This window comes from Octodon degus, unplaced genomic scaffold, assembly GCF_000260255.1.
Source record: "Octodon degus isolate 3935 unplaced genomic scaffold, OctDeg1.0 scaffold00141, whole genome shotgun sequence".
In the NCBI taxonomy this organism is placed as follows: Eukaryota; Metazoa; Chordata; class Mammalia; order Rodentia; family Octodontidae; genus Octodon; species Octodon degus.
In genome coordinates this window covers 1,565,596-1,577,370 of record NW_004524717.1, presented here as the reverse complement: position 1 = coordinate 1,577,370, position 11,775 = coordinate 1,565,596, and the positions used below count along the sequence as shown (strand labels likewise).

Here is an 11,775-nt window from a genome sequence, read left to right as displayed (position 1 = left end):
GATCCTCACATAAGACATCTCTGAGTCACCCACAGACCACAGTGATACAGAGGCACAGTGGCCTCTCCCTGGTCTACCAGGTCAAAGAAGAGGGCAGACCTAAGAAACAGAATGTTCCACATGCACCCTCAAGATCAGTCAAAGGCCCAGAATTGAGAAATCCTCAACCCAGCCTAAGGGACATTATTGGCCACACAGGGTGTTGGAACAAGCCTGGGGTCCCTTGGGGTGTCATTCACAAGCCAAAGATCCTCAAATGGGGACCTGATGTCTGAAGGGACAGAGAGGCACAGTTGTCCTGTGGCTGCCACTCTGCTAGGTAGCTCACTGCCCATCCTTCAACCATGCAGACAGAGAATAGCTGGGTTCCAGTTCTACATTACTTCACTCCTAACATTAGTAATGGATTCACTGAACTGGAAATCCCTTTGTTCCTGACTGCATATGGTCTTATTTTTGTCAAGAAATTGAATGATGAAAAAGCAATATAAAAGGAAAAACGTCCAGGAAATAAAGAAAATGTGGGGTAGGAGTCACCCTAAATTAATGTGTAAGCAACAATGAGCCTCCTTTTCCAATTTGATCTGCCTCAACTCTTCACCTCAATTCCATGAGGAATGGCCTCACACACACTTGCCTGCCTTGGTATGCATGGAGCGGCAGTTTCCTTTCACACAGAGTCCATGGACTCTAAGGAAGAAGCCTCCCAGCCCCTATTTTAAGACCCTTTAAAAGTCTCTCCATCAAAGGCTGCTGACAAAAGGAGAGGCTGAAGGAACATGCAGTTCACTCCAGGTCCTGTAGGTCAGTGCCCATTACTCGGGCAAAAGCTAAAAGATGGATCAGAGAGTAATGTAGAAACTAAATATAGGGCTACTGATTTAGGCTGCAGTAAGATTATTACAGTACTGTCTTTGTGCGTTTCATTTGATCTGATGTCCTGGGGATGGAACCTATGACCTTCACACTGAGCTACATCTCCAGCCTCCTTCCCTCCCTCCCTCCCTCCCTCCCTTCCTCCCTCCCTCTCTTCCTTCCCTCTCTCCCCAGTCTTTGTTTCTGGGAGAGCCTTGCTGAGCTGCTAAGTTGCCCAGGCTAGTCTTGAACTTGAGATCTTTTTCCTCAGCCTCTCAGATTGTCGGTGTTATGGTTTGTGTCTAGTTGTCCCCACAAAGCCTCATAGGGAAGACTTCTAGAAGTTGTGATTAATTCATGATCTAATGCTGGAATTATGGGTGTGAATACTATACCCACTCTAGGTCAGATGCCATACAAGGAAGGTAGAGAGGCTTGTTCTCTCTGCTTTCTGTAGCTGCAGCCACTGCTCTTCCCCTTTTGCTTTTTGCTGTCTTCTGTCACCATGAACTGCTGCCCTCTTCCATGTGCCACCCTTCCTTGGAGCCAGCTAAACATGGACTGAAACCTCCACAAACTGTGAACTAAATAAACCTCTACTTTCTTAATTTTGGGTGTCAAGTATTTTTGTCCCAGCAAAGAGAGAAAACTAAGATAGTTGGTCAGTATTAAAGATAAGCACCACAGCCCCCAGCTCTCAAGCCCATTTTCTGAGAGATATGCACAAATGTTCCTGTTTGCAGTTTTTACTGAGATGCCTGATTGCTTGGTATTCATGAATCCTATTGATTTTCCACTTGAGAATTCACATTCACCAATAACAAAGCCAAAAAGTAAAAATGTAGATAACAAATAAATATAAGTAAAATAAAAGACACTGCTGTGGATAGTGTATAAACCATTGGGTCAATAATAAATATGCAATTGCTTCCAGGCAATAGAAATTCAGTGTACTTGTTTAAAAATTGTTTTTAGTTACTACACATAGTACAAATAGGTTTTTGATCAAGCGTTGGCACCTTCAGTAGACATGACCTTGGCGAGAGCTTTGTTTCTAGTGTTACTGGAGGTAAGAGGTGACATGTCTCCTTAACCCAGCCCTTCTTATGACCTGGGGGAAGAAAGGTATGCTGTGTATTTTAGACCCTTTTATTGTAGACAAGTTATTGCCTAGGGGATGGGTTTCTACAGAAAGCAAGACAAGGGTCTGTCATTCTTACTAGATGGAGGCAGATGGGGAGGGGAGACGCTCGGGCTGAGGGTGATAGCTCTTTTGGTTTCCTTGATTCCAAAGTCCACTTGCTTTTCAAGGAGAGCCCAGGGACACCTGTTTAGCTAGAAACCCTCACATAGCAGAACAAGGTCAAGGTAGGATGCGTACTGTGGAGATCAGGTTACTAATTCAGCAGCTATTCATTCCAACTGTAATTTCTTATTTTAATTGTTTATTTATGGAGTAATAATTCCCCCTACTATGGTTTCCTTGATGCACCTCAGCTGTTCCAAACTGTCTAACACCTCCTACACTGTGACTTATTAATTATGTCCTGAATCACAAATGCAGGCCTCAAAAGACCAGTTCTTTCTGGGTGCCCAGAGGTTAACAGGGGATGCTAATAAATTACCTGTTAAGCAAATGAATGCCTCACTTGATGATAGTCACTGCGGATCCATAGTGTTGTTTTGGTGACTGCCCCTTGGTATAGACACTGTGCTTGCCCTTAACTAACTAGTCCCACACTGTTCTTTACTCTGCTCCCCTGGCCCAGGCCTGGGCTCCTCAGCACCATACCTGCTGGGCAGGAAAAGTCAAGGAAGAAGCTGGGCCCCTAACCTTCTGGGACTGCCCCGCCATTCTTTATCTTAGCTACACACAGAGAAAGTCATGTGTACAACTTCCTGGGTCACTAAATACAAGATGCCTGCTGCTCTTGGGTAGCTCAAGGCCAAGTGCCCAGAGTGTTAGGACAGCCCTGCTGGAGGCTGAGGCTACTGACTTTCTCCTGCCACCTCTCCCCCCCGCCCCCCGCACCCCTGAGTCAATGAATGGAAACCTCAGGCTCATTTCTCAACACACTCTATCCCCAGAGATGCGGCTGCTTGTTTTTTCTTCTGCAATTAGAAACTGGCTTTTGTACCTCATTTATGTTTAAGTGGTAGATGAGTTTGTTGCTGGGAATGAATGCTCATCAACTGGGGCCTTTGTGGACACCTCAGCCTGTTTAGGCAGACATAAAGACAGTACCCAACAGCGTGTACTCCCATGAGCCAGTGCCCTGGGCATCGCATCCACAGATGTGCTTCCAAGTCAGGCCATGTTAGTCCTTAACTATGAGGCAAATCCAACCTCACAAATGGTGCCAATCAGGCCATTCAATTAACTGAGACATACCATAGGATGCTGAAAGAAAATATCCTTCATTGATTACCCTATGGGTTTCTTAAGCTGGAATCCTACTTTCAGGATGTTTGAGGCCACTAAAATGCCAGCAAAAATTTTTTATGTAGACCTTTGTAGAAAGAAGGAATACAGCTTCTTAACAGATCTCAGAAGGTTGGTGATAAAATAATAGTTCACTACTCATTTTTGCAATTAGTACTGCAAATGAATTCCAATTGTATTCAGCTTTTTCTTTTCTTTTCTTTTCTTTTTCTTTTTCTTTTTTCTTTTTTTTTGTACAGGGTTTCTATGCAGTGTAGGCTGCATGAGCTCACTCATGTAGCCACGACTGGCTGGATCTCCAGGTGATCCTCCTGCCTTAGTCTCCTGAGTGCTGGGAGGACAGGTATGCACCACCCTGCCCAGCTGTATTCAGCTTTTAAAAGGTACATTTTTAATGGTTGAGTTTTTCCTTCCACTCCCTCTCATTTCTAAATACTTCTTACATTTTGTGAAAACATAGAAGCCAGACATGGTAGTCCACGCTGGTATTCCCAGTGTGGTGTACACAAGGCTCAGGGTTCAGTCCCCAGTATCACACACACACACACACACACACACACACACACACACACAGAGAGAGAGAGAGAGAGAGAGAGAGAGAGAGAGAGAGAGAGAGAGAGAGAGACAGTCAAAAAATTAGAAAGAAGCAAGACAGAGTATTAATGTTGCCAAATTGTTGATTACTAACAGCGCTGCACATTCTTAGGCATCAATGTCTTTCACTGAAGACTTAGACTCTTTATTAATGAGTCTAACTTGTGAGGGTTGCTTAGAGAAACCCCCAATTTCTTCTCTGTATTTTGCTTCATACACTTTTTCTGAGGCGTCATCTAAATACCATGAAACATCACTAACAAGAGTTAGTGCTGGAAGAATCGAAGCCACCGATGGCTGAAGAGTCACATTTTCCACAGGAGCTCTGCCCTGAGGGCTGGTGAATCCATGCTTAGTGACTCTGCCTAGTACCATCCTCCCCAATTGATAGCACCTTCCAGGCTGACCAAGAGAGGTCTGTCACAGGCTGTCACAGGGACACACTTCACTGCATTTCATGATAGAGCAGAGTGCAGCATGTGCCTAAGGCACAGAACACACACACAGACCTCAAAGCACAACCCAAAAACACAGTAAGGGAAAGAATAGGGATGTAGTCTCGTGGTATAGTGTTCCCCTAATGTCTTGGGTACTTTTCTCATTACTGAGACAAAACAGCTGATATCCAAAGTTAAGGGAAGGAAGGGTTATTTAGCTCAGTTTGCAGAGGTTTCAGTCCGTAATTGGCTGGCTCCAAGGCAGGCTAGCATGGCAGACGGACAACCATTCATGGCAGCGGAAGACAGCAAAAGCAACAAGGTACCTTAATAGCATCTTTCTGCCCCTTTTATCTTATCCAGACTACCAGGATTAGGGCAGTGCCAAACCACTCAGTGGACTAATTTAGCTGTCACACATCCTTAATCCCAGAATCACACACTCTAGATCTAGCCACCTCTGAAAAGCCCCATCTATGACACAAAAGGCTTTAGGGCGACATCTAGACTCAGCCATAACACCTAGCAAGCATAAGACTCTGGGTTTGATTTCCAAAACTGCACAAAGAAGTCAATAAATGGATTTCTCTTGCTGGGTGTGGTGGCACAGGCCTGTTATCTCAGCACTGGGGAAGCTGACACAGAGGAATCATTGCCAGGAATTCATAGTGAGTTCAAAGCCAATCTGAGCTGCATGGGGAGGGTGGTGGTCAATACATTATGTTAACTTGGCTGGATTGCCTCGGGAGTTCCACAGCCTGGGTCGTGGGGGCTCTGCCTCATGGAGCAGTGAGTAAGGAGCAGGGAGCAAGGAGGGCCCTCCCAACATCTGGAGGGCCTGCCTCAGAGTGACTCAGCATTTTGCTCCTTCTCTTTATCATTTTGTATAGCACTGTCCTCTGATCTTTATTGTAGAGCTTTGGTGCAGTTATGACCCTAGCACCTACCAGAACTCTTACCCAAGAGAAATTATGTGGTTAAGGCAGTTATAGTTTTGTATTTACAGAACTACAATAAGGAACACTAATAATGGGTAGTGATAACTAGCAGTTGGACAAACTTTTGTAACTAATGGGTTTGTATTTTAGACCATAAGAGCAAACATTATGTCTGTGTAGCTAAGCAGATATTAAATTGGGAATTTGTATTTAAGTTAGTTCCCCTAAGTTCTGTCTGATCACCTCCCCTTGATGTACCTGGAATCTTCCAAGCAGACTAGTTCACTCTGGTTACCTGTTGCACCCTCTCTAGATCAAGAGAGAAAGAGGGAGGGTGATCGCGTAGATGTGGGTCTAGCAAAGAGTCTCAGCTGACTGGGTCTGGTTCTACCAAGTTTGAACTCATCCAGATGTGCCTGGCTTGGGTCTGGCTATTGTGCTCAGCTTCTTTCTGCTGCAGCTCTTGGAAGTGAACCTGCTGTGCCCCTCTGGCAAAATGTTGAGCTTCTGGATTAGCTGGGTAGTTCTGGCCCCTAGCCTCTCTGCAGGGACTTCAGCAACAGAGTTTCACACCAGGCCTGTCTGATGGAGGAGGTTCCTGTGGGTGTAGGGATGGTCCCTCTCCCCACACCCCCCCCCCCACATGCCCAGCCTGGGCTGGGGCTGGAGGGGATCCAGCAATCTGGCCAGCACAGCAGGAAGTTCTCACATGACTCAGCACAAAATGGGTATAAAGGGGTTGAGGAAGGCTTCTGTGCCCCCCACTCCCTTGGTGGAGTTCCGAGCTTTGCAGCGCCAGTTCCATGGAGGAGCTTGAACAATGCAGCTGCACCATCTCAGAGGAGCTCTGATCTTCACAGTCAGTGTGTAAGGAAGAGAGAGAAGCCTGATAGAGCCCACAGCTGCTCCTCCTCCTCTGCTCTTTGTTGCTTTCTGTCGCCATGAACTAATGCCATTTGCCTTGGAGCTGGCAGAGCACGGACTGCAACCTCCACTAACTGTGAGCTAAATAAACCCTTCTTTCCTTCATTTTGAGCGTTGGGCATTTGTCCCAGCAATTACTGAAAAGTAACTGAGATGGAAGACTGTCTCAGAAAAACCCAATGAATCCTTTCCATGAAGAGGAAAGGCGTGGGGCAGACACTAGGGCGAGCGTGTCTGACACAGAAATCATCCACTTAGATGGGCTCATACTCACAGACAGTTGCATGGGGGTGACTTTACTTCTTCCATTTCCTACCAGAGGCCCAGGCACTGTGTGTTGGCGCAGACACTAACAGGCATGAGGCACCATCCCTGAATCGCGGGTGTCTCCTTGTGCTGATCCTCAGCAACACTGGCTCTTGATTTCCTCTGGGCCCCTGACCCTGGCTCTCTCTCACCCACACATCAGGCACACCTGCCAGCTCCAGTCCCTGTCTGCTGGCACTCCTGACATCACTGGCGAAACCTAGCCGTGTACATGGGGAAACGTGATGGAGATGGCTGAGTGGTCTGTGGACCATGTCGGAGGATGGCTCCTTGCTCTGCCACCACCACCATTGAGTGGGAACCAATGCTTTTCTCAAGCCTGCCATACTCACATGCAAATGCACACTCACTCTTCCCAGCCAGTCCAGAGTAGCTCATTCCTGTGTGGTTAACCAGCTGCACAGTTACATGGCCTGCATCTCCTCTCTGCAGTTTGTGTTTTTTGTTCTCTCTCTTTTAAGAGAGAAGAGGGACTTTCTACCTTTCATCTGATTCCTGTGGCCAGTGTTGTTAGTGGACAGACTGCCTCTTTGGCCTGGGATAAAATGTTCAGTCTTAGACTCTTGTTAACTCAAAAGGGAAGTCTAATTGAGACTCATCTAGAGTTCATGGACTCTTTTTGCTAAGTAAACTTATTTGGGAAATGGAAACAATGGGATATGATTAATTGAAATGTACAGTTTCCTTCTTCTAATCAGTGTGAAATAGTATGATGAGCAATTTAAGTGACTTACAGAGATTCTCAAGCAAGGGATAGAACACTTTTGTATTTGTGGAAGTCATTGTTCTAGATGCTCAGTTGCTTAAAAGCACTTTGTTTTTTATTATTGAGCTGCCTCCCTTCCTGCTCAAGCCTCACCTCTCATCTGACCTTACTGGGCTCTACCAGGCCAGGAGTAAGTCCTCATACCAGAGTGACCTTCCTGCTAGCTCTCAGCCTCAGGTGCCTACAGGGCCCAAGACCAAGGCTGAGCTTCATCTTTTCTTGAGGAGGACTATGGATGGCTGCTTCTCCTACACCACTGCTCAAAATGCCACTGATTGATTGGGCCACCAGATATTCCAGCTTGCCTGACACAGTCGCAGTTGGTGACCCTTTTACTCCCAGCAACTCCATTCAAATAGTACAGCATATGGGTCCCTGGTCAGCTTGCAGCTCCCTGTGACCAAGTGTAGCCATGCACAAGTACAACACATCACCCATTTGACAGGTACGGATGGCACCTGCTCTGGCTTTGGAACTGGTCCTGCCTCGATGACGTCACCAGATTCCTGAGGCATGCACTATTTGACCCATCCATGAAACTGATTGCTAACCAATTTTGAAAACCATCTCCACAACTCCAAGGGTTTATGTATGTGTGCATGTATAAACACAGAGCAAAGAAAATTATGGTATCAGTGCTGAGGATTGCTTATTCTTATCTAGGAGTTTGGGTGGCATTCACTGTTATCTTTTGTATTTGTGAAAGTCATTGTTCTAGATGCTCAGTTGCTTAAAAGCACTTTGTTTTTTATTACTGAGCTGGCTCCCTTCCTGCTCAAGCCTCACCTCTCATCTGACCTTAGTGGGCTCTACCAGGCCAGGAGTGAGTCTTCAGACCAGAGTGACCTTCCTGCCAGCTCTCAGCTTCAGGTGCCTACAGGGCCTGAGACCAAGGCTGAGCATTAAGTACAAAATCGAAATCTTAGTAACTATTCCTTCCTTGTATTGCAAAACATCATTTCATGGAGCCAAACTGAAAACTATTAAAAAGTAAATACACTTTTCATCAGATGAGTGATCTGAAATTTTGATTTCTGTATCCATTTCAGCTTAGACGGTAAAGCTGCCCAGATATTTTTCATTTTGAATTTATCATCGAATTCAGTTCCTGTTGTTCTTACTCCAACAGTGGAGAGAGCTGTTTAATTTTCCAGAAGTTTTTGTTTAACTTTAATGAAAACCAAACCCATGCAGATATACTTAAAAAAAAAAAATAAATAAACATTTCGGTCTGAATATGAACCTGCTTGATTATAAGAACAAGTTCACCTAATAGCTTCATAATATTAGCATCACCCTAATTACAGCCTCTGGCTGTTCCAGCCAAGGACCACGAGGCTTTTGAAATTTGGGTGCTGAACCTGGACTGACCCCAGACCACAGGATCCGAGGGGCCCACAGCTGACGCCCTGCTCGCTTTGGAGACAGTGCCCGGGCTCGCTTCATCCTCCGGGTGCCCAGGCTCCTGGCAGCACTTACGTCTCATCAGTGAATGCTATTCCAAAGTATTCCTTTTCCTTCAGGTTGAAGTGAGATGCCACGAGGTCAAGCAGCTCCTTGGCCAGAAGCTTGGGCTGGGGAAGAACACAAAGGGACACGGTTAAGTGGACCAGTGCCTACTCCCTGAACCATGCAAACTCAGGTTAGTGTCTCTTGTTCAGTGGAATGCCTCGAAGCTCAAACACTGTACATACGTGTGAGTGACTTTTTTCAAACCTAAAGTAGTAGACAAAGAGGTTTCCACGGAGCAGACAGGCAAGGGAAGAGTGCAAAAGATGGAGACTATCTTATTTTTAGTAGTTTTCATTCTACTGATCAATGGTACTTGTTCTTTGGTAGGGCTGTCAAGTCTGATGACTTTCCTTCCTCATATCTGAGACTGAATCGAAGGAAGATGGCTTAATTTAAAAAAAAAATCAATACATTTAACACAAATACAGATGAGACTACTTTCCAATAAACCTGTTGTAAGTTGAAAATAGCATTAAGTGAAAAATGGATTTACCCCACCTAACCTGTGGGCAGCACGGCACCCTGGAGATTATCAGTGGCTCCCACATGTGATCTAGGGTGACAGGGGATGGGGGGGCTTCACCTCAGTGCTGCTGCCCTGGATCGCAGGGAAGTTTGTGCCACATGTCACTAGCCCAAGGAGGAGATCTAAATCCGAAATCCCGAGTGGGGCTTCCAGGGAATCCTAGGCTTTTGCACCACCACACCTCCAGATCCTAGAGTAAGAGACTGCAAGCGCAAGACCATCCACATTTACTGTGTGTCAGCCACTCAGCTAAGCACTTTACAGACACCAGTGTCTGTGAGCTGGATGGAGCTCGGTGGTGGAGCACTTGCCTAACGTGCCTTCAATCTCTTCTTAAGGAAAAAGAGATTTTCCTTAATTTCCATCACAAATCTATGTCCACAGTCCAAGGAGGAAGCCAGAGATGTAGCCAGGATGATGTAGATATATTCCCTGCTGCTGCCTCGCTCCTCCTCCCCTAACCTTCAGTTCACCAGCAAAAACCAATTAAGTTGGCAAGGACGGGGTTGATGCTGTGGCACTGATTCCTCTCAGAACACAGATGTCAATGAGGGAACCCACCCTGCTAAGTTCGTATCAAGTAATGCCCTCCATTTCCAGTCCTATTACATCTTGAAATACTAAACAAGCAATCTCTGAACCAACGGGGAATCCAAGATTTTACATCATTCCTTAATGAAAGGAATTCTACCCCAGTGGGTAGACCACAGCAAGTCATATGACTAGGAACATCACCAATGGCTTCCAAAGCAGAATGCAAGATGTGGGCTCTGGAAGCTTTGAGCAAATGCTGCTCTCTCTGAGCTGCTGCATGCTCTGCCACTAATGCCACCTCTACCCCCAAGGTATGCCTGGCTGCCCAGCACAAAATATTCTCAGTATCCCTTGTGACTACCAGGCAGAAGCACAAGATTCTGTGATTTATCTGTCTAAATGACTCTCACGTTAGTTACAGCATTTCTATGATGTTTGCAGTTTCTTAAAATACTGTGTATAATCTTTGGAGCTCGGGTCAGACTTAGCACCCTCACCAGCCTTCTTGCTCTCAGAACAGACTTCCTTCTCGGCCAGTGTCACAAGTCACACTTGAAGTCAAGCTTCAGGTGTGGGAACAAAGGAGGAGTGGGTGACTGCGTTGGGCCAGTCTGGTGTTATACAATGGGGTCTGACTCTAAGTAGTGGTGTGGTGTTCATGCAGCTTATAAAGAGAGAGACCCAGCCCTAGCATGGAGTCGAGCAAGGAATTTCTTTCTCTCTAGGAGTTGAGTTCTAAAGCCAGTATCTCAACAGACTTGATCACACATTCACCCAGGAGGAGGAAGGATCACACCCAATGCTGGTATGGTTCACCTGCCACAGGATTCAAGGTGCCCATTTCTTCTGGAAAGTGAGGAAGGAGGAGCGTAGGGGTGGGGCTGGAGGGCAGGGTGGAGGTCGGGGGAGGAGATAGGAAATACGACCTTGGCCAGCAGGTGTTAGTGTTTGGGCCTCCTGCCCAGAGGAAGCCTCTAGATGGTAGAAATGGAGCCCTGGGGTTGTTAGCTGAATGCACATCATTGAACTCTCCTTTCTCGAATTCCATGCCTTCCTGGGAATTCACCGAGGTGACATCCCAGCCCAGAGCACCCATCTGTGACCTCCTCATCTAAGCAGCGCTCATCATCCCTCTGCCAGTGGAGATTGTGATGCTCAGAGACACAGGCAGGCAGGCTGCCTTCAGCCTCCAGCACAGCCCAAGTCAAAGCAAGGTCCACAGACCCCTGCCACAGCAGGGGTGAACCCTGGAGATGTCACGGTAAGCGAAGAAGCCCAGTGAGGCCAAGAGAAATACTGATTGCACTTCCTGAAGTCCCTAGCATAGGCAAGCTCCTAGAGACAGCAGAACGGAGGCCACCAGGGATGTGCAAGGAGAGGTTGCAAAGCTGCTGTCAGTGCTGAGATGATTTCTGATGCGATGATGAAAATGTTGTGGAGACAGCACATTGTGGACGCTACGGAACGCTCTGGAATGGCACACGTCTCCGTTAATGCGACTCTTTCCCCGAGGTTTAAGATCAGGCTTGGGAGCCGACAAAGTGAAAGAACAGACTTAACACCCCGAAAACTTTACCAGAGTGAGGGATGCCACCTTGGGAGCTGTACGGAGCCAGACTTTTGGCTTCTTTGTGGTGAATTGTTCCTCTACTCACATTTGTCATCACAACTTTTAATATTAAAAATTCTACAGCAAGAAAACAAGTTTTCCTGGTGACCAGAAGGCCCTGGGCAACATAGTAACACAGGACTAGGCTTCGACCTCTTAAGCAAAGGCTTTTGCAAAGGCTGTATGAGTTTGCATGCATAGCTTTAGTTTAAAAGAAAAAAAAAGGGGGGGGCGGGGAGATGGCTCAGTGGAATAAGTGCTTCCTTGGCAAGCACAACGGCCTGAGTTCAATCCCCGGTTCCGCAAAAAA

The 11,775-nt window shown here is 46.4% G+C and overlaps 1 protein-coding gene across 1 annotated transcript in view; it reads right to left on the bottom strand.

The window, feature by feature from the left end:
* The window catches only part of Frmd4a (FERM domain containing 4A), a 320,985-nt gene that overhangs the window by 137,794 nt on the left and 171,416 nt on the right, over positions 1–11,775 (bottom strand). Inside the window, exon 3 of the mRNA XM_004641746.2 lies at positions 8,764–8,858. Within this exon, the coding sequence (XP_004641803.2) occupies positions 8,764–8,858 (95 nt within the window). The remainder of the gene's footprint in view (positions 1–8,763; positions 8,859–11,775) is intronic.